Genomic DNA, 22,154 nt, shown 5'->3' on the forward strand with positions numbered 1-22,154 from the left:
CCAGCCCTTCCTCTTCCCTGGCATAGAGGCCACGCCAACAGGAAGTGGGGCTCATCTTGGTGGTGTTCTGGGAGCCATATGGTGCTGGAGGCTGAACCCAGGACTAAACCTACATGCAAAGCATCGGCTCCAAACCTTTGAGCTGTTTTCCTGGCCCTTTAAAAAGTTTTTTGGTGGAGGCTGGAGCAATAGCACAGCGGGTAGGGAGTTTGCCTTGCACTTGGCTGACCCAGGTTCGATTCCCAGCATCTCATATAGTCCCCTGAGCATTGCCAAAAGTAATTCCTGAGTGCAGAGCCATGAGTAAACCCTGTGCATCGCCGGGTGTGACCCAAAAAGCAACAAAAAAAGGTTTTTGGTGCATGTTGGGCTTTGGAGTCATACCCCGAAGTGCTCAGGGACTACTCCAGGCTCTGTGCTCAGGGGCCATCCTTGGCAGTGCTCTGGAGATTCTATAGGATACTGGGGTTAGAACCCGGGGCTCCCACATGCTTGGCTGTGCTCTCACCCTTAAAACCATCTCCCCAGCCTCTGGACTTCCCAATTTTCTCCTGTGATGAGGACTATTAAGATACACTCTCGATCAGAGACACAGTACAGAGGTAAGGTCCTTGCTTGCATGTGGCTAACTCGGATTTCATCCCTGGCACCCCATTCCATTCCCGTGAGCACCACCAGGAGTGATGCCTGAGCACAGAACCGGGAATGATCCCTGAGCACAGAGCTAAGAGAGGTCCTTCCGCACAGAGCCAGGAGCACTGTCTTGAGCTCGGTCCCCCCACAAATGATCAACTCTCTACATGCCCGAGAGAAGGCATCACAGGATTAAACCTGTGATACATGAAAGCCGGGGTTTGATCCTCAAAGCTGACCCCTCAGCACATGGTTGGAGGTAGTCGCTGAGGCAGGCTGGGTGTAGCCCCCAAATAAAATCAAACAAAAATACTCTCTTGGGGTCAGAGATGCTCAGCAGAGAGCTTGATTTTCTGTGTGTGAGGCCCTGAGTTTGATCCCCAGAACACCGCACATGGTCACCTGCACTCTCTAGCACCCCCACTGCCATCGCCACACCTAATTTTTTTTTCCAGTGGGCATACCCAGTAATGCTCAGGATTTAGCCCTGACTCTGTACTCAGAAATTACTCTTGGCAGTTCTGGGTGGATCATATAGGATGTCGGGGGTTCGAAACTGGGTCAGTTACATGCAAGTTTAGCATCCTACCCACTGTACTCTTGCTCCAAGCCCCCTACCACCTCTCCTTTTGTCTAGAGAGCTGCACTTTTATTGTTTTCTTAACCAGGAATCTAACTCTGTCTCATGTATATGAGGCATATAGTCTAATGCTGAGAACTTTGAGGGTAGCATTGGGCTATTTCTTCTGGCTCTGTGCTCAGGGGTCACTTCTGGTGGTGCCCAGGGAGCCCTACGCAGTGCCAGGGTCTAAACTGGGATTGACCACATTCAAGACAAGTGCATTCCCACTGTATTATCTCTCCAGTTCCACTTTTTTTTTCTTCATAGGACCCCACCTAGTGGTGCCTGGGAGTCCCCAAGTTTACAAACCATCTTGCACCTGGCAGTGCCGGGAACAAACCATAGGCCCTGCGTGTGCCAGCATGCTGTCAGCACCTGAGCCCCCACGCCGGCCCCGAGACACATGCTGCTCCTAGGGTTTCCCCAGGAAGAAAAAACAGAGCAAAGGGAGGCTGGAGCGATAGCACAGTGGGTAGGGCGTTTGCCTTGCATGCAGCCAACCCAGGTTCGATTCCCAGCATCTCATATGGTCCCCCGAGCACCACCAGCAGTAATTCCTGAGTGCAGAGCCAGGAGCAACCCCTGAGCATCTCCAGGTGAGCCAAAAAGCAAAACAAAACAAAAAACAAAAACAAAAAACCAAAACCCACACCCCCCCCCCCCAGAAAACAAAAACAAAAAACAAAAACAGAGGTAAGGAAGCACAGTGGAAAGAAACTCCTGCATCCTTAATACACCCAAGATACCCCCTTAGTTGAGCAGGGGGCACACATCTGGCACCCCAAACATCTGTGTTAAAGTAACTCTGCAGGCTAGAATCTTTTTGGCCAGGGTTTGGGCTACATCCGGTGGTGCTTAGGGCTTACTCCTGGCTCTGTGCGTGCATGGGGGTCATTCCTGGCAGGGCTTGGGGACTGTATGTGGTGTTGGGGAGGGAAGCCGGGTCAGTGTGTGTGTAAGGCAAGTCCCTTAATCCCTGTTGTTGTTGTCTTTTATTGCGGTGTGTGTGTGTGTGTGTGTGTGTGTGTGTGTGTGAGAGAGAGAGAGAGAGAGAGAGAGAGAGAGAGAGAGAGAGAGAGAGAGACCTGTGTACACTCAGGGCTTACTCCTGGCTCTGAGCTCAGGGATCATGCCTAGTGGTCCTTGGAGGACCCTATGGGATGCTGGGTGCCAAACCCAGGTTGGCCTCATTCAAGGTAAGTGCCCTCCCCCACTGTACTATTGCACTGGCCCCTCCAAGCTGGAGTCTTTTAATTTAACTTAATTTGTTTTTTCAAGCTGGAGCCTTAAGGGTCCAGATTCATAGAGACAGAAGCTCTGTAGCAGATTCCCAAGGTCTCCTGCATATATTTGGGAACAAAGCGTCTACAGCGCCTCTCCAGATAACTCAGCCATCCGTGCTCACAGCTTCAGAGAATCTTGCAGAACTCGTGGTATTTCCTCCCGGCTTGATGCCAGCCTCTGGAAAAAGCCTTGCTAGGACAAGCTAAGTTTATTTTTTCCCTTTGATTTCATTTTATTAAACCACCATTGTTGGATACTAACCCTAAGTGTGAATTGCCCCTTTTCCTCCCCGCAGAGAAACTTACAGTGCTCTTGTGAGTACCCCTGATTCCCTGAGTTTATCTTTAACCTTTTCTTTGTGCGATACCTCTCATTGTTACATTCTCAAAGTCAGTCATAGTTCCTTGTAAGTCAAAATTTCTCCCCTATAGCCTTTTCATATTTTGCCATAGAGCAATGCTCTTTGCTTAAATACAGAAAGACCATTAATGCTGCTCTGATATGTGGAATTTGATTGACTCTGAAATATATCTATTCCTGGGTATTCGTCATAAGATGACTTGACTCAAGCTTCAGCTGCCATAGTTTCTAACACCCCGAAAGGGAGGTCCCGTGGTGGGACTGGGATGGACCTGGGGCGAACAGCAAAGCTACCCCGGCATAGAAATGGGACAGTCTAGAAAGCATAAAAGCACAGTCTTGATGCAAGCCTTATGGCTTAAAAGACAGAACCCACACGGGAAAGGGAAGGCTGGGCTGGCCTGAAGACTTAGTCTGGGATTTACGGCAAGCCTTGCTTGCCCTCAGAGTCTAACTAAGCTCCGGAATCTACATCTCTTACTGTGTTTATCCAAATAACTGCAAATATTTATAAGAAGCAAACTTAAGGGACTGAAGCAATAGCACAGCGGGTAGGGCGTTTACCTTGCACATGGTTGACCCAGGTTCAATCCCCAGCATTCTATATGGTTCCCCAAGCACCTCCAGGAGTAATTCCTGAGTGCAGAGTCAGGAGTAATCCCTGAGCATCGCTGGGGGTGACCCAAAAAGAAAAAAAAAAGAGGTAAACTTAATTGTTTAGTATGTCCAACTAAAGGGAAACAGAAAAGCAATATAGATATCTGGGAGACAGAGTGTCTCCTTGAGTTAATTCCCCCAAGAGAACTGCCTCCACTAAAACATTTCACTTCTGCAGATGAGCAATCACACTTACATGCAGTCCTGGGCCTCAAACCCTTCAGATGTTCTATAAGCGTGCTAACAGCTCTGCATTAGCATTCGTGCACATAATGCACTTTTTTTTTGTAATTTTTATACATTTTATTTTCATAAAGCAGTTCTCAATAGTTCATTACAGATAGCATTCTGTAGTGAGCATCTTCCCACCACAATAAGAGGGAAGTGTGTGAAGGTTGTTGATTTCATTCTGGGGCCATTTAAGCCCATATATAAGAGAATACAAGCAAGTATGCTAAAACCAAACAAATGTGTGCTAATTTAGGTGCGTCAGTGGGCCAGAGTATAGGAGGTTGCGGCCACACGCTCTAGGAAATACTGCATCGCTCTCTTCCGGGAGTTTGGTTTTATAGTCTCTGGATCTTGGCTATTGATGAGATGACATGGTGCCGGGGGCAGTTTGTGGGTGTGACTGCCAAGCTACTGGAAAACTGGGCAGCTGGGTGGAGGAGGCCCAGTCCCAATCTGAGCAGGCTTGGAGATCTCAGTCCCAGGTCCCACATACCTGGGTTCCTCTGCTGGTTCCTTCATGCGTGAAGCTCGTTGGAGCATGTGGAGTGTGGCCTTGAGCATGGCTGCGACTGGGTTCTGGAGGATTTTGGCTGTTGGGGTTCTGCTTGGGGAAGGGAGGGAAACTCAACCCGCCCCCCACTAAAAAGGTCACTTGAACCATCAGTCTGTGTTCCCTTGTCTTTGTTTCTCTGCTGGGAGGAGGCTCTTGGCCACCAATGCACGCGTTGTACACGTCTGTATTTTTCTGAACTCACACCCCATGGTTTACCAAGTTATTCATAGTTGGGTTGGGTTATTCATAGTTGGGTTGGGTTATTCATAGTTGGGTCGGGTTTTAGACAGAATTCTAGCATCCATGCCAACTTCTCTTTGCCATGTCCCCAGGTCCTACCCCACTGCCTCCGTCCCAGCCTGCCATCTCGACTGGTACCTTTTTGTTTGTTTTGGTCACACCAGAGATGCTCAGGTTTACTGCTGGCTCTGCACTTGGGAATCACTCCTGTTTACCAGTGGTGCTCAGGAGACCATCTGGAATGCCAGAGGGATTGAGCCCCAGTTGTCAGTGAGAAAGCAAGTTTCGTGCCTCTCTACAGGGCCTCTTTTTTTTTTTTTTTTGCTTTTTGGGTCACACCTGGCGATCCAGGAGTTACTCCTGGCGGTGCTCAGGGGACCATATGGGATGCTGGGAATCGAACCCGGGTCGGCCGCGTGCAAGGCAAACGCCCTACGCGCTGTGCTATCTCTCTAGCCCCTACAGGGGCTTGGTCCGATAAGGTTTGGGTCTCATGATGTCAGTGTTGTTGATTCCGTGGGTTCGATCTTCAGCTCCATCATTCCTTATGCCGCTGATGTACTTAAATCCCTTGCCTCCGCACCCCCACGCGGTTGCCTCCCATCCATCTCTTTTCCCCTCTGCCACTTGGTTTCTTTCCTTCTCCCCAAACTCTGGGGTCATGGGTGATTGAGGAAGCCGCCTTTTAAATCATCGCATTTCTGCAACCAATTCTTCTTCTTTTCCTTTTTGGCCACACCCAGTGTTTCTCAGAGGTAACTCCTGGTTCTGCACTCACTCAAGAATTACTTCTGGTAGTGCTCGGGGGACCACTGGCGGTGGTCAGGGATTACTCCTGGCTCTGTGCTCAGGGATCACACCTAGTGTTCGATCCCCCAGAATCCCATAATGTTCCCCACAAGCACAGCTGGGTTATCTCTAAGCCCAATAGAAAGTCCCAAAGAGTGTTGGGAGCTGTAGTATACAGCTGGTGTTTTCCTTGAAGGTGGCAGACCCAGGTTCGACCCCCTGCACATGTGGCCCCCCAAGCCGGACAGTAGTGATCCCTGAGTGCACAGCAGGAATAAGCCCTTGAACACCCTAGTTCCCCCTCTCCCCCCAAACATCTCACTATACCCGGCCTGGGAGCACTGGGGAGGGGACCCAGAGACCAGTGGGACCTCAGGAAAGAGGACTCAATTTTGCCCCTCTCAAATTTGGGGAAAGGTCTCTTGGTCACAGTCACAGCGCACGCGTGTGGGGGCAGCAAATCTCCATCTCCTCGCACGCCCACCCTGTCCTCCTTTGCCCGGGTGCCGGCAGCCGCCCTCTTTCAGGGGGCTGGGAGGGGCAGATGTGGGTGAGCCGGGAGCAGGGTCTGCTCTGTCACTGCGTCTTGTCCGGAAGGCGCCCGGTGGGACCCGGCCGAACCCAGAGCCGAACCGGACCCTGGGCCCGCAGGAGCAGAGCCCGCCCGCGGCGGTCACGGTCACTGCCGCCCATGCACGCCGAGCCCGGACCCTCCCGCCCGGCCGCCCCCGATCCCGCGCCCCCGGCTCGGCTCCTTCTCTCGACAAGCCTTCCCGGTCCCTCATGGCCGGCTGCAGCTCGGGTGGGGCCCGTCTGGAGCGATGGACCTCCGGCCTGCGCCCCCGGACGCGGGCACCTGCGCGGCGCGCGCCCCCAAGGCCCCCGCGCGCCCCCGCGGCGCCTCCCGCCCCAAGCACGCCCCCGCGGTACCCCTCCCCGCCCCCCCAGCGCGTCCCCGCGTTCCCTCCACCGCGCCCCTTGGGACATGACTGCCGAGAGACCCGTCCAGGGTTCGAGGGTGATTCGGACTCTGGACAGAGAGACGAGCTGACCGCAGGGCGGGGAAGCGTCTGCCGCGCGCGGGGACGGGCCAAGGAGTCTTTCTGCAGGGACCGGCCACAGGCCAGGCGGGAACGATCCCCTCCCGTGGTCTGCGCCAAAGGGGTGGGACCGCAGCGGGACGCGAGACCCAGGACTGACTGCCCCGGAGCCCTCTTGCAGCCCAGGAGCTCGGGCTAAGCCGGCCTGGGGGCGCACGACCCACCCTGCCCCTCCCTTCGTGTTGCCCGGGTGCCCAGGCCTCGCACCTGGCTGTGGACTGCTAAGGCGGGAGCGCTTTGGGGGCTTTGATTTGGGGCCACACCCGGGGATGCTCAGGCCTACTCCTGGTCCTGCCCTCCGGGATCACTCCTGGCAGTGCCAGGGGACCAGATGGGATGCCGGGAACTGTCTTCTCTCCTCTATTTCTCCCACCAGAACCCTGAACATACTATTCTTTGCTGTGAGTTTCCCCTCCGTTCGTTCAGTTCTGAACTCCGTGTGCAGAGAGGTGACTGGAACGCTTGCCTGTAACATAGGGAGCTGATGGAACAGAACTGATGTCGTTTTTATTTTCTGTAGTTTGCTTTTATTTTTGAGCCTGGCTATGCTCAGGGGTTAATATCCTGGCTCTGCACTCAGGAATCATTCCTGGTGGATGGTTACGGGATGCCAGGATCCAACCTGGGTCAGCTGTGTGCAAAACTATCATCCTACCCGCTGTGCAATTGCTCCAGCTCTGGAGATTTGAATTTTTGTCTTTTGGAGCTCAGGCTTACTCCTGGCTTTGCAGTCAGGGATTACACCTGGCAAGCTCGGGGGACCCTATGGGATGCTGGGGCTCCAACCCAGGTAGGCCACACACAAGGCAAACACACTCCCTGCTGTACTGTCATTCCACCCCATGCTTGATTTGGTCTGGCCGGGACTTAGGCTGAGTTCAGTGTTCACTGTCTTGCTCCACGGCTTTGAGCCCTTAAATATGTGTGGCTGGGGCTGGAGCAATAGCACAGCGGGTAGGGCGTTTGCTTTGCATGCGGCCAACCTGGGTTTGATTCCCAGCATCCCATATGGTCTCCCGAGCACCGCCAAGAGTGATTCCTGAGTGAAAAGCCAGGAGTAACCCCTGAGCATCGCCGGGTGTGACCCAAAAGCAAAAAAAAAAAAAAAAAAAAAAGTGTTCTCCTTGCTGTTCTCATTGTTTACCTCAAGAATGTGTCTTGAAGCTCTTTTGGGGGAAAACAACTCTAGCTATACCAGAACCCTGTAGGTGGCACAATGAAAGGGGGGGGGGGTGTGGATTTCAGGATCCCATGATTCCATCTCAGTTTTAGTTATTTTTGGTGTGTATGGTGGGGGAGGGGGGGTCACACCCGACAAATCTCAGGGGTTACTCCTGGTTCTGCACTCAGAAATTACTCCTGGAGATACTTGGGATCATGTGGGATGCTGAGGATCAAACTCCAGTCGGCTGTGTGCAAGGCAAGCACCCTACCCACTGTACTATCACTTCAGTCCCTCAGTCTTGTGGGTCTGAGACCTGGCACCTCACCTGACCCCTGAGAATAGTCTCAGCTTTCTCCTCACGCTGCCCCCCCCAACCCAAACTTCCATGAAACAGGCAGCTAGAGGGAGCTGGAGTAGGGCAGATACCCTGCCACCTAAGTGAGATTAAATTATGTGTATATATACGTGCATATATATATAAATTATATATGTATATGTGTGTGTTTGGGGATCATACCCAGCAGTGCTCAGGGCTTACTCTTGGCTGCACTCAGGGATCACTCCTGGAGAGCCTGGGGGACCACACGGGACATCAGGGAACGAACCTACCTGCTCCTTGCACCTTTTTTTTTTTTTTGGAAGGGGGGAGTGTTACAGCTGTCAGTGCTCAGGGGCTACTCCTGGCTTAGTACCAGGGATTGAAGCAGGGTCAGCTGCTTGCAAAGTCAATACCTTAACCCCATACTCTCTCTCCAGACCCCAGCCCTTTTCTGGAAGAGTTGCCTTTTGTTTTTTTGCATCTGCTGGGGGAGGGGAGTTGTGGTTTGGGCTGCCCTCTCCTCGGCCACTCTAGGCCTGGGGAAGGTATGTAAGGGGGTGGGGTACAGGGGACCGATCCACTTTGGGGCACTGCCCAGTGTCAGCTGCATGAAGGCAAGCATCTTAACCACTGTCCTCGCCCTCCAAGCCTGGGAGCTCTAATGTCCATCCCAGCGGGGCAGGGCACGCCTCCCCACTGCTAATGGGGGCCTGGGACGGCAGAGGCGCCACCTGAGATCAGGGGACCAGCAGGGGTGGTCCTGAGCATGCAGCTTGTCCTTTGCCCAGCCCCTCAGCCACAAACAGGCGACAAACAGCAGTTCACATTTTTTTTTCTTTTTTCTTTCTTCCAGTTTCACTTACTTGAGGTCATTGACAAATGAGCCAAGTTCACAGGAAGAATCCTGCGTCCTAGTTTCTGTGAAAAGCCAAACATTGGGCAAGGCCAGGGGAGCCCCCGGTCCCCTCGAACAAACGGGGGCAGCAGGGCTGATGCTGTCAGCTGTTCTGCACCCATGGGGCCAGCACGGGTCTGCCAGTGTCCAGCCTGGCCATGGCCCTGGCCGTGGGGAGAGAGGGCGAGGCTGGCGGCCAGGTGCCAGGGCTGAGATCCACGGCGAAGCCAAGTTCCTGTCTCTATCGGGGAGAAGGGCGCAGCATCTCAGAACCGAGGGCCCCAGGGCAACTCCAGCCTGCAGGGCTCCGGTGGGGCCGGCTGCCCACAGATGGCATCAGTCACACCCTTGGGTCTCCATGGCAACCGCAGCCTCTTTGTCACGTGTGGGAGGGCCCAGGGCCCAGGCTTCCAGAAGGTTCTGGCCCAGACACCTCAACTGAATGTGCACCATGGGGTGGAGGCCTTGTCACAGTCCAGAAGGATGTTGAGGACCGTGCACGGGGCGCCGGCCACTGTCAGGGCCGTGCGCGAGTCCACGCGGTACTTCACAGTGCTCAGGCCGCCCTCCTGGTCCACCTTAAACTGCTCCTGGGAGAGAAGTGTGTGGGAGGTGTGGTCAGGCAGGGTCCCCTACACCTGGTGTCAGCAGATGCTCCGGGACCCCAGACAGGCAGAGATGGGGGGTTCTGCTGCGAAGCGCTGAGCCCCGTCCAGGTGAGCAGAGCTTCTGGTGGGGCCTATGAGGGGCTACAGGGAGGAGGCTGGGAAACGGGGATACCTGGAGCTTCCCTCGAGTCCCCAAACCGGGCTGCTGAATGGCTTTTTAGCTCAGGGGCCTGAGGGGGAAACAGACTCAACAGTGCCTGTCCGATCTGAGCTAGGAACGCCTGCAGGGCCCAGACAGGGGAGCAGCGATCTGGGGACCCCTCAGAGCTGCACTCCTGGCAGTGCTGGGGCTTGAACTCGTGGCTGCTAATCTGCCAGCCCCCTCCCAGACCCCCGTACCTGCTTCTGAGCTGCAGTACGTTTTTGGTCCCTCTTGCGCCAGGCTGGGTCGTGCAGGTGGCGAAAGGTCTGGTAGCCGGTGGTGATCCCGGTGGGTCGAAAGAGCTGAGGCCAAAGTGGGTGGCATTAGGTCAGGGAGCTCCACGCCACTGGGGGGCGCTCTGACGGTTCTGGCAGGGCAGGGCAGGGCAGGGCAGGGCAGGGCAGGGCAAGGGTGGCTGGGGTTGGAGAGCTAGTCCAGGACTTCCACCCGAGGACAGCCTTGAAGGTGGGTCCTGCCCTAGGGGTTCTATACTGGCCGCAAAAGGCCGGGAGGGGAGTTGCAGGGGCAGCCCCAAGGTGGGTTGGGGTGTGTGTGTGGGGTCCTACCTTAAGCCCAGCTCTTTTAATGCGCCGGTAGAACTCGTCGTCCTCACGGCCCCAGCCCCAGAAGCGATTGGACATCCCGTTGCACTGACAGGAACAGGCAGTGTGAATGCCCGTGACTCCCAGGGAGCCCCCCGTCCCCCTCTCCCCTTAGCAAGCACCTAGCCCACACAGCCTGCTCCTCCAGGGCCCTCTCAGGGGAGCTCTGATGGGCTTAAGTGCCAGCCTCATCTGCTTCCACCAGTCCTGCTTACACGTTTACACACACACACACACACACACACACACACACAGCACATACACGCGCGTGTTTTTGGGCCACACCCACTGATGCTCAGGGCTCACTCCTCTTGGGCTTAGGAAGCATATGGGCTACTGATGATCAAACACGATTTGCTGTGTGCGACGCAAGTGCCTGACCTGCCATGCTGTCTCTTCGGCTCCAATATATACACATCATTTTTGATTTGTTTTGGGGCCATACTGGGTTCTGCTCAGGAATTACTCCTGGCTCTGCATTCAGGTATCACTCCCGGTGAGCACAGGGGCCTGCTGTGTGGGGCATTGGGGAGCATACTGAGGTCTGCTGCGTGGCTGTGCTCAGGGCTTACTTCTGGCTCTGCACTCAGTGATCACTCAGAGGACGCTACAGGGTTCTGAGGATCGAACCTGGGTCAGCAGCAAGTGCCTTACCCGGTGTCCATCTCTCTGGCCTGGCCATTTTTTTTTTTAAATTCTTGGGTGTTTTAGGTCACATTTGTTGGTGCTCAGGGCTTACTCCTGGCCCAGTGCTCAGGATTCACCCTGCCTTTGCTCAGAGGACTCTTAAGTGGTGCTGGGCATTAAGTCAGAATTGGTTTCCTGCCAGGCAAAGTGCCTGAAGCCCTGATCTAACTCTTGGTGTCAGGCCTTGCCATTCTGGGAGCCGTGGCACCTCCATCTTTCTGCAGCTCTCATGGCGTGGACTGGCTCCTCCTGCCGCCGTGGGGGCTGCACTGCTGGTCGAGGGGCACCCTCCGCCACCCCGACTCCGGCCTAGAGCCGCGGCTGCCTCCGCGGGGCCTCACCAGCTGGTAGTGGCGCTTGGACAGCAGCAGGATGCCGCCCACGTAGGTGGGGTAATGGTAGAGGGGGTGCAGCTCGGGCGCGGCCACGTGGAAGGGGCCGGCCTCGGGGAAGCCGTAGTCCAGCTGGTCGTTGAGCGGAAGCAGGTCCACGTCGTGCATGGCGATGTAGTCGCTGCTGTTGCTGCTCTCCAGGAAGCCCACGTTGATGAGGGCCGCCCGGTTGAACCTGGGGGCGTGGAGGGGCGTGCTTGAGTCCAGCCCCGGACAGGGTGGGGGCAGGAGCAATCAGACCCTCCTTCCAGATTGGGGGGGGGGGGGGGACGGGAAGGGGAGGCAAGGCCAGGACGGAGCCCCGCCTTGGCAGCCTGCCGCCACCAGGGGGAGCTAGTGGGGCAGATTAGGGGCACTGGGGGCTGCAGACAGGCTCAGACCCCAAGGGTCCAGGCCCGAGATGGGAGTCAGTGGGGGCCTTGAGCTTGGCCCTGGGGACAGGGCGCAGGGGGGATGGCGGGAATCGTGGTTTCACTAACGTTTCACATACTGAAAACCTGCATTTAAAAATTTTCATTTTGGGCCATCACTGGTGGTGCTCAGGGCTTACTCTGGGCTCTGTGCTCAGGGATCAGATGCATGCAAGGCAAGAGGCCTACCCGCTATACTGTTATCATGGAAATTTATCCTACGTTATCTTTGCTTTTATAATAGATCTATAGAAAGTACTTTGAAGAGAAGATGATGTGCTTGTAGGCAGAAAGTTTTAAAAAGATGTCCACTCTGTCTGCACTTGGGATGAACTTCCTGTTCTAAGAAAGTGCAGATTTAGCAAATTCCCTGTAACCACACTGAAAAGATGCCATCTTGTGAGTGTGCCCCCATGTTGCCTGAGTCTGACGCAAAATGATGAGTTTGCAGTGATATCTGATACAAACAGACTCTCGGACCCCTGAGCCTTGTCTAAGGTCTCAAAGCTGGCCTCACCTCGACCCACAGGTCTGACTAGCCGGTGTAACAGAAACCTCCTCGTTCCCTGCCACAGGTGGTCTTGGCGTGCTTGATTAAGCAGTGATCAGTCACGACAGTCTTACCAACTGGCCCCTGGAGCCCCATATTTGCCCCCCAGCACCAATTCCCGGAGGACCTCCAGGCGTGACTCCCTGGAACTCTGACCAAGAGGAGTCCTTCCATCACTGAGTCTCAAAATATTAAAAAATAGGGGCTGGAGTGATAATACAGCAAGTTTATCTTGCACACGGCTGACCGAGGTTCAATCCCCAGTACCCACCCCAATACGGTCCCCTGAGAACTACCGGGAGTGATCCCTGAGTGCAGAGCCAGGAGTAAACCCTGAGCATCACTGGGTGTGGCTCAAAAATCAAACAGCAAAAATAAATGAAACAGAACCCACGAGATGGGTGATGGTGGTGTGGATTAAGCGGCAATATACAGTGCCTGTGGGGCCTGGGTTCAATCCCAGGCTCCCGGCAGCTCCCAGCACTGCCAGAGAGATAAAACAGATGACACGGGCAGGGCCTTGATCTTCCAAGTCATCAGCAAAGGGTTCAGCACCTTCCAACCAGAAGCCTGGGCAAAGGGAGACCCAGACAGTGGGGAGTGGCTGGGGAGGCCCCTACCGGAAGTGGTCCACCTGGTTGAGCACGTAGATGTGGTGCGGGACCTTCTTCCTGCTCAGGAAGCGATGCAGGTGGGGCACAAAGACCTGGAGCTCTTCGAAGCGTTCCCTGAAGGGGACCAGCACGGCCAGGCGGTGGGGCCCCCAGGACGGGTCTTCCTCCCAGTGTTCAGGGGGCGGCTCTGGAGGACAGAGCCGGGCGGGCCCCAGGGTCTCCTGCTCTGGTCCCCTGGACGCCCGCGCCACGTCCCCGGAGCAGCTGAGCTGGAGCCAGAGCAGCGAGAGGAGGCCCAGGAGAAGGCAGGCCACGAAGAGCTGGAAGATGGAGCACTTCCGAGGGAGGCCACTGAGGAGCAACCTGGGCCTGGAGGAATGAGAGGGGGTGCTCAGAGGTCGGAGTCGGGGCCCCGGGACACACCCACGCCCCTGCAGTGACCGCCTAAGCCCCTGGTTAGAGCAGAAGCAACTGCCACATGTGGTGATGTTTCCACAAGCCTCAGGCACTGGATGGCTCCCTATGCCCAGGTTGGACCCCAGACCTCCCAGGACGGCTGGAGGCGCCCAAGCCCATCTGCCTGTTAGAAATTCTTCCTCTGAGGTGCCCTCAGGGGACCCCAGGACAGAGGTTTCCATCCAGGGCAGATGCATATAGACTCCCCTGTGCCTTGCTACCTGCTCCCCCCAATCCCTTCTCACCCCCAGATGTGGCTCTGGACCCCTTCTGACCAGGAGCTGCGTAAAGGGTGGGAGGACAGATTTTGCAGGTGACATCCCAGGTCCCACCCTCTAGCAGTACATGACCCCCAGGCACTGCTGGGAATGACCCCCAAACACAGAGCTGGGACGAGGCCCCTGCTCGAAGTGCAATGTTTACTGTGGACTAAGCTAATCTGAACCCTCAAACCTGAGCATGCCTCACTGTCAGGTACCAAGTTTAATCCCTGGTACCACATCGGGTCCCTGGTCTCCTGAACCTGCCAGAAGTGATCCCTGGGCAAAGAGCTTAGCAAAGAGTAAGTCCTGCAAACCACTGGATATGACCCCAAAACAAAAAGAGAGAAGCACAAGAAAGAGCAAAAGACAGACAAGAAGTTGGAAAGCCAGTAGAATGGGGCTGGAGCAACAGTACAGTGGGGAGGGTGTTGGCCTTGCACATGGCTGACTCAGGGTGATCCCTGGCATCCTATTTGGTCCAAGTGCGGAGCCAGGAGTCACTCCTGAGCACTGCCAGGTGTGGCCCAAAGAGAAAAAGAAAAAAAAAAAAAGAAACCCAGCAGAAGGGTGAGGGAGATGTGGAAGCAGCATAGGGAGATAGCCGTCTAGGCTAGTCAGAAAGTAGAACACAGGCCAGAGGACAGCAGAGCAGGGGAGATGTTTGCTGATCCCCACATCTCAGAGAGCCCCCGAGAACTGCCAGGAGTAATTCCTGAGTGCAGAGTCAGGAAAAACCCTTGAGCACTGCTGGGTGTGGCCCCCCAAAACAAACAACCCCCTCAAAAAACAAACAATAGGGGGCTGGAGCAATAGCACAGCACGGAGGGCATTTGCCTTGCCCGTGGCGACCTGGGTTCGATTCCCAGCATCCCATATGGTCCCTTGAGCATCGCCAGGAGTAATTCCTGAGTGCAGAGCCAGGAGTAACCCCTGTGCTTCGCCGGGTGTGACCCAAAAAGAAAAAAAAAACAACAGACAATAAAAGAAAGTCCAACAAAATGGCAGAGCTCATCTGCCAGATTCCTCTCAGTATCTTTCTGGAAGGTGCTGATGGGGACGGTGGGGCTGAAGGACCCAAGAGAAGCCAGGGAAGCGCCTGGGCCCTGAGGGGGCTCCTATGGGACAGTCCACTGCCCAGCTCGTGACACCACATGCCCTCCCACATTGCTGTCAGGTGTATCCCCAGTAGCTCCTGAGCAATGCTGGGTGTGGCCCGTTTTTTTAAAAGAAAGGAGGCTGGGGACAGTCCACGGGTGAGCTGCTTGCCTTCCACGTGGCTGACCATCATTCAGCCCCAGCATCCCGCCTTCCTGAGTAGACTCCAGCACCATCAAGTGTGCCCCTCTCCCAAGGGCGGGTCTTTCCCACACTGGTACCTTCTGAAATAATCTGCCAGGCCATTTGTCTGCTTTACAATCTCAAACTGTCTCTAGTTTTTTGCTTGTTTTTTTTTTTTTGGCTTTTGGGCCACGCCCTGGCAATGCTCTTGGTTACTCCTGGCTCTGCACTCAGGAATTACTCCTGGTGGTGCTCAGGGGACCATATAAGATGCCAGGGATTGAACCCAGGTTGGCTGCATGCAAGGCAAGTGCCCTCCCCGCTGAGCTATCTCTCCAGCCCTCAAACTCTTTCTGCCTGTGGCTCTCAGCTCATAATACACCCAGGGATGGGTTGGTGACTCAGTGGTAAAGTTCAGCTTTGCACAGGGTGGGCCCTGGGTCAGCCCCAAGTACTGCCCCAAACAAAAAACAATTCTCACCTGTTCCTTACCCTGCATGAGCCTCTACACAGAAACACTGCGGGTGAGGAGACAGTGGGGCTCTGGGTACCTGCCTAACATGGCACCCACCCAGGTGTTTTGTTGGTTGGCTTTGGTGTCTGGACCATACCCCGCAATGCTCAGGAATCATTCCTGCTGGTGCTTGGGGGACGGGATGCCATGAGATGCCAGGAATCGAACCCGGGTTGTCACCTGCAAGACCCTTACCTTACCCGCTGAACTATCACTCTGGTCCCTTGGCCCAGGTTTGACAGTCAGAACCTCGGAGTCTCCCAAGCTGCTGGGTGGAGGTACAGGTCACCAGGCAGGGGGTGGTCCCAGTGCCCCAGAGCAATGCATGGGAAATGCCTACACCCTGGAAAGCTGAGCTGCTCTTGTTCATAAGACAAAGATTCTTGCTCTGCATCCACTGCTTGGCCAGCCTCCTGCCTCTCCCGCAGCCCTGCGTGTCTGAAGTGTGCATCTCCGACTGCATCTCCCAGTTAGTTCCGTCAACTGCCAAGGTCAGCCCAGCTGCCTGGGGCCAGCCCGGGCCCAAGCCCAGGGCTGCTCACTATGGGTTCTGTTTTGGAGCCCGTCTAAGCTTCCTGCTCTGTAGCCTTTCTGTTGTTGTTGTTGTTACTGTTTTTGGACCACACTCAGCGGTGCTCAGGGCTCACTCCTGGCTCTGCTCCTGGTGTATCACTCCTGGCGGAGCCCAGGGGGCCATACGGGATACTCGGATCAAAGCTGGGTCAGCACAATGCAGGGCAAGTGCCCTCTCCCTGTGTACGCTCTCTCTGTAACTTTCCAGGGCTCCTCGCTCCCCTTTCTCTCCAGAAGGGACCCGGTTCCCAACTAGAGCACTAATACTGTGTGGTCCCCAACAGGTGAGTCACAGGGACGGAGGCGCTGCATGCGGCATGCATGTGTTAAGTCACACTCAGAGGCAGGAGGGAACCTTCGCTGCTCTGACACACCACCACCCGCCGGCAGCCTGGAGCCAGGCCCAGGAGCCGTGTGTGACTTACCCCCCAGGGTCCGGTGTTGGGGCTTTCCGTGGGGGAGGGCCGGGAACCGAACCCCGGAGTGGCTGGGGGAGGCCAGAAGCTCTGCTGTGTCTGTCCCGACCTCGAGCCTCCTTGCTGGGAGCTGACGGGGCCCGCGGGGCCCCACGCGGGGACAGAGGCCGGCTTGGAGGGGGAGAAGCAGCGAGTGTGACTCAAGAGCCTTGGGCTCGCTGGGGGTGGCTGTGGGTCAGCTTCCCCTTCCCACATCTGCATGCTGAGATCTAAGGGGGCCCAAGAAACACGGGCCACTAGAGAGGCGACCAGGTGTCCAGCAGGGCCAGGCACGCTGAGGACGGGAGCGCCTGGCGCCCCCGGTGGCCAACCCAGGACCTGCAGGCCCAGGTCGGCTGGGCTGCAAGTCACCGATAGAGGTTCGGTCCCCCTTCCAATCACTGTGTTCAGGACTGAAAAGGCAAAACGAAGCCCAGAGAGGCCAGTTCTTGAGGCAGCGACTTCAATGATCACTTGAGCCTGACTCGGTTTCAGAGATCACTGCACCTGTGTCCAGAGCAGGACCTGCCATCAGCCCGTTTCCTGGGGTTGTGTGTTCCAAAGATCCTGGGGAGGATACGTGCTCTCGGAAGGCCAGTGAATCCTGTCTAGCGCTGGCCCCACTGCCTGCTGTTACACTTCTGCCCACTACAACCCCAAAACACCCCCTCCTCCAGAAGCACCAGGAAATAAAAATTCTCCTTTACTTTCATTGTTCCTGCCACCAGAACCTTTGTGACAGGTCAGAACACCCAGCTGTCTGCTCACAGTCTCTGTTTTCTGGTCACACCTGGTGATGCTCAGGGTCCTTCTGGCTCTGCCCTCGGGACTTACTCCTGGGGGTGCCCAGGCTGGCTGTGAATGAGGCATTGTGGTATCACCCTGGCCCCTCCCAGCCCAGTTGTAAGTTTCACTTTTGAAGGGGCTGAGGAGGGACCAGAAATGACAGATTAAGATATTTTCCGTGGAGCCCGAAATAGTACGGTGGGGAGGGCACTTGCCTTGCATGCAGCCAGCCTGAGTTCGATCCCTGGCATCCCATGTGGTCCCCAGAGTCACACAGGAGTGATCCCTGAGTGCAGAACCAAGAACTTCAAGTCCTGAGCACTGTTGGGAGTGACCCCAAAACTAAATAAAAGGCGCCAACCCTGGCTTGATTCTTAGCACCTCATGGCCTTCTGAGCACAGAGCCCTGAGCAGCCCCACAAACTGCCCGGCGTGGGCCCCAAAACCCAAAATGTGAAGGGGAGAATACCTCAAAGGGCTGGTGCGATAGCACAGTGGGGAGGGCGTTTGCCTTGCACGCCGCCAACCCAGGTTCGATTCCCAGCATCCCATATGGTCCCCTGAGCACCACCAGGAGTAATTCCTGAGTGCAGAGCCAGGAGTAACCCCTGAGCATTGCCGGGAGTGACCCAAAAAGCCAAAAGAAAGGACTGGAGAGCAGGACTCATATGCTTGAGGCTCTGAGTTCGAGACCCCAGGTCCCCATCTGGGAGGTCTCAGTATTGTTAATCACATCCCACTGGGCTCTGGGCGTGTCAGCATTATCTGGGAGCCCAGGAAACAATAAAGCTTTACAAGTATGACACCACCCCTTACAGCGCCGCAGAATACATACTATGATCCCATTTCGGGGAAGGGAAGGTTGAGACCCGGAAGATTGCACGCTCTCATTAGGGTAGAGAGCCCCGATCTCATTCGGGTAGAGAGCTTTTCGGAGTGGGCCCCACAGCATCCCTCTCTGCTGCAGCTCTGCCCACTGCCTCAGGCCCTCCCAGGGCGCCCAAGCCGGGTGCCTGCTGCTCTCAGGAGCTGGGGGCCAGCACAGGGACCCGCTGTCAGGTGCTCTGGGCGGGTCAGGTTTTCGAGGCACGCTTACGGGTGAAGGGTGGGGGTCCTCCCATGGGGATCCTCCCCTGGGGTCCTCTCGTGGGGGTCCTCCCATGGGGGTCTTCTCATGGAGTCCTCCCATGGGGGTCCTCCCGTGGGGGTCCTCCCGTGGGGGTCCTCTCATGGGGGTCCTCCCATGGGGGTCCTCCCGTGGGGGTCCTCTCGCGGGGTCCTCCCAAGTCCAGGCCGCTCAGGACCCTCCCCGCGGGGTGAGCGGAAACGGCCACGTCCACGGCGAGGTCGGGCCGGCTCGGACCTGACACACGGGCCGGAAGTGGCCCGCCAGGGGCAGGGGGCGGCGGCCAGGGGCGGTCTGAGAACCCGGCGGGCTGGCGGGGCCGGGGGCCGGGCAGACGCCGAGGCCCGCGCCCAACGAGGGGGGCGCGGGGAGACGCGGACCCCGGGGCCCGCGGGACAAGGGGCGGGGGTCCGCAGGGGCAGCCGGACGCCCCTCGGGACGGCCCCGCGCTCACCTGCCGTCCTCCCAGGCCAGCGGCGCCGCTCTCCTCCGCGACGGGAACATGGTCGGGGGCGGCGGCGGCGCATGGGGCAGCCCTGCCGGGCCCGGCCTCGCCCCCCGCCGCCCCCGGCCTGGCGCCGCCCCCCGGGCCGCCGCGCCGCCGCTCCGCCCGGAACCGGGCCCGAGCCGAGGGTTCCGCGTCCGCCACGGCCCGGCCCGCCGCTGCCGCCAGGGGCGCCCCTGAGCCGCGCGCCTCGCCTTAGGCCGCGCGGGTGCCCTCCCGGGGAGCGCGGGACCCTCCGGGCGCCGACCCTAACCCTAACCCTAACCCTAACCCTAACGGGCTCGGGGACCCCCTGAGCGCCGACGAGCTCCGGATCCCCTGGGCGCTGTTAGGGCTCGGGGACCCTCTGGGCGCTGTAAGGCTCGGGGACCCCCTGGGCACTGACGGGCGCGGGACCCTCTGGGCGCTGTGAGGGCTCGGGACCTTCTGGGTGCTGTTAGGGCTCGGGACCCTCTGGGCGCCGTCAGGGCTCGGGGACCCTCTGGGCGCTGTGAGGGCTCGGGACCCTCTGGGTGCTGTCGGGGCTCGGGACCCTCTGGGCGCCGTCGGGGCTCGGGACCCTCTGGGCGCCGTCAGGGCTCGGGACCCTCTGGGTGCTGTCAGGGCTCGGGACCCTCTGGGCGCCGTCGGGGCTCGGGACCCTCTGGGCGCCGTCGGGGCTCGGGACCCTCTGGGCGCTGTGAGGGCTCGGGACCCTCTGGGCGCCGTCGGGGCTCGGGACCCTCTGGGCGCCGTCGGGGCTCGGGACCCTCTGGGCAGGGGCTGGAGACTGGGTCCACAGCGGGCAGTGCAGACCACCCACTTGCTGCCCTGTGGCTCGAGGGGAAATTCTCCAAAGCAGGAAACTCACAGGCGACTGTGGGAAATGAGCAAACGCAGTGAAGCCACGGCAGGCGGGGACGAAAGTGAAAGCGGCGCCCCAGTGAGGGTCCGGGACTGGAGGCCCCAGAAACCCGCAGTTTCACTGCAACAGCGTTACCCCGGCCAGGTGGCCCGGGTGAGGCATCCCACCCGCCCCGCACGGGATTCTTGGCACCGCCACGGGTCACTCTGAGCTCCGCTGGGTGTGGTCACAAACTAAACAGATAGAATCACATTTTGTGGGGGAGAGGTTTGTCTCAGGGCTACACCCCGCGGTGCTCAGAACTTAATTCCTGACTCTGCATTCAGGAATCAGTCCTAGCGGGCTAGGGGGACCATATGGGGTTTGAACCTGGGTCGGCCAGTGCAAGGCAAATATCCTACTTGCGATTGCCCCAGGTGAAAAACCATGTTTCAACATTGGCTCTTGACTTTGATTTCCTCGCGGGGGCCTCGCAAGCAGTGCTCAGCTGGGCCAGGACTAGTCCTGGCACTTGGTCAACCCGGCCATGGTTTGGTGCTCATCCTGCTGATGCAGTGCTTCAGGACACCAGGGCCATGCCCAGCAATGCTCCAGGGACCAAACTTGGAGCCTCTGTGTTACCTCTGCCTCTTTGCTTTGGTTAGGGTCGCACATGGTATTCACAGGCTTACTCCTCGCACCATGCTCAGGGTGGGTATTGGGGATGGAATTCCGGCGTCATGCATGTGAAGTATGCGCTCCAGTCTGCTCAACTCTCCTGGTCTGTTCCCTCTGTTGAGGCTACCCCCAGTGGTGCCTGGTGATGCTCTGGGGGCCATGTGGGATGCTAGGGATCGAACCTGGGTGGGCTCCATGCAAGGCATTACCCACTGTACTATCACTCTTGCCTTGCTTTATTTTTTCTCTTTTTGGTCAAACCCAATGATGCTCAGGGATTACTCCTGGCTCTGCACACTCTTGGCAGTGCTCAGGGGACCATACAGGATGCCAGGGATCGAACCTGGGTTGGCTGTGTGCAAGGCAAACACCCTATTTGCTCTTTTTATTTTTATCTAAATTTTTTATTTATATATATATATTTGCGTCACACCTGGCGATGCACAGGGGTTATTCCTGGCTCATGCACTCAGGAATTACTCCTGGCGGTGCTTGGGGGACCATATGGAATGCTGGGAATCAAACCCAGGTCAGCCGTGTGCAAGGCAAATGCACTATCCGCTGTGCTATCGCTCCAGCCCCTGATCTGCTCTTTTTAACAGGTGCAGCCCCAGCGCCAGGGGTAGACAATGGGAAAATCAGCACTTTTCTGATTCTATTGCTTTGGGCTTTGAATGTGGGAAGCTCTAGTGGGAAGAATAGATCTTGCCCTCCCAGAGGGTCTTGTAGCCTCTAAACTTGTCTCCAGCCTCATTTTACACAGGTGGAGTGCCCTGAAATTTCCCTTTAGGGAGGTCTTTAGCTGTTTACAGGAAACACTTCTCTCCCCTCAGCACTTTTCACCCCAGTCCTAAGGCTCTTATCTTCCCGAGGGAGATCCGGTGTTGGGAGAAAAGCCCCTTTGGTCTGCTTTGAAGCGCCACACTAATCCCCGGGCTGGGCCGGGCGGGTGTTCCAAGATCACTCAGGAAGCCTGTTGCAAAGCATATTTACAATCAATCGTGGGTCATACTACCATGGGACAGGATGTATCTGGCAGATGTGTGGTGACAGTTTAACCACTGTGATCACACAGGAAAGATGTAACCTAACTACAGATCTGTGGTGAAACACGTTTGCTCTGACCACTGAGTGTGGGACTGTTCGCGTTTCTCCCCTGTATGCTCAGCCTACATAAGCCACGCCGGTTGCCTAATAAAAGTTGGGACTGCTGACAGGACTCCTGCTGTGCTCGTGCGCTCTATTCTCGGTTGTGGAGGCAGCAGCATAGGGACTTGCTCTTTTTCCCGGACTCCTCCTCTCTTTACAGGGAAGGTAGCTTGGCTTGGCCCTCAGGCCTCTACGCGACAGCCCCTTGCAGGTCAAGGGGACCTGCTCAAAAGGGCTGGGGAGAGACCTCAACAATCCTGCACTCTTCTGAAAAGTGGATCTCCAGGGGCTGGAGTGATAGTGTTTGCCTTGCATGCGGCCGACCCGGGTTCAATTCCCAGCATCCCATATGGTCCCCCAAGCACCGCCAGGAGTAATTCCTGAGTGCAAAGCCAGGAGTAACCCCTATACATCGCTGGGTGTGACTCAAAAGGAAAAAAAAAATTTCCAGCCAAAATACAGCCACTTTAACCCCTCCCCTGGGGAAACAGGAAGGGGGCAGAGGAAAGGGGGGCTGTACATGCGTGCCTCCCACCCCAACACTGACCGGTCCTGAGCCCAACGCTGTAGGAAAGGGCACGGGAACTCCCCCACACCGACCACACTCACCCATAGCCAACCATAGCCAACAACAC

At 56.8% G+C, this 22,154-nt stretch overlaps 1 protein-coding gene across 1 annotated transcript; it reads right to left on the reverse strand.

Moving 5' to 3' along the window:
* Window positions 1–8,863: 8,863 nt before the first annotated feature.
* Window positions 8,864–18,958, reverse strand: B4GALT7 (beta-1,4-galactosyltransferase 7). Its single transcript, XM_056115475.1, has 6 exons — window positions 18,819–18,958; window positions 12,920–13,282; window positions 11,289–11,514; window positions 10,225–10,308; window positions 9,856–9,960; window positions 8,864–9,438 (listed from the first exon to the last, which is right to left on the reverse strand). The coding sequence occupies exons 1-6, from the start codon at window positions 18,866–18,868 to the stop codon at window positions 9,283–9,285; spliced, it is 984 nt and encodes a 327-aa protein (XP_055971450.1). The 5' UTR covers window positions 18,869–18,958; the 3' UTR covers window positions 8,864–9,282.
* Between the last annotated feature and the right edge of the window lie 3,196 nt (window positions 18,959–22,154).

This window comes from Sorex fumeus, unplaced genomic scaffold (genome assembly GCF_029834395.1).
Source record: "Sorex fumeus unplaced genomic scaffold, SorFum_2.1 ptg000029l, whole genome shotgun sequence".
Taxonomy (NCBI): domain Eukaryota; kingdom Metazoa; phylum Chordata; class Mammalia; order Eulipotyphla; family Soricidae; genus Sorex; species Sorex fumeus.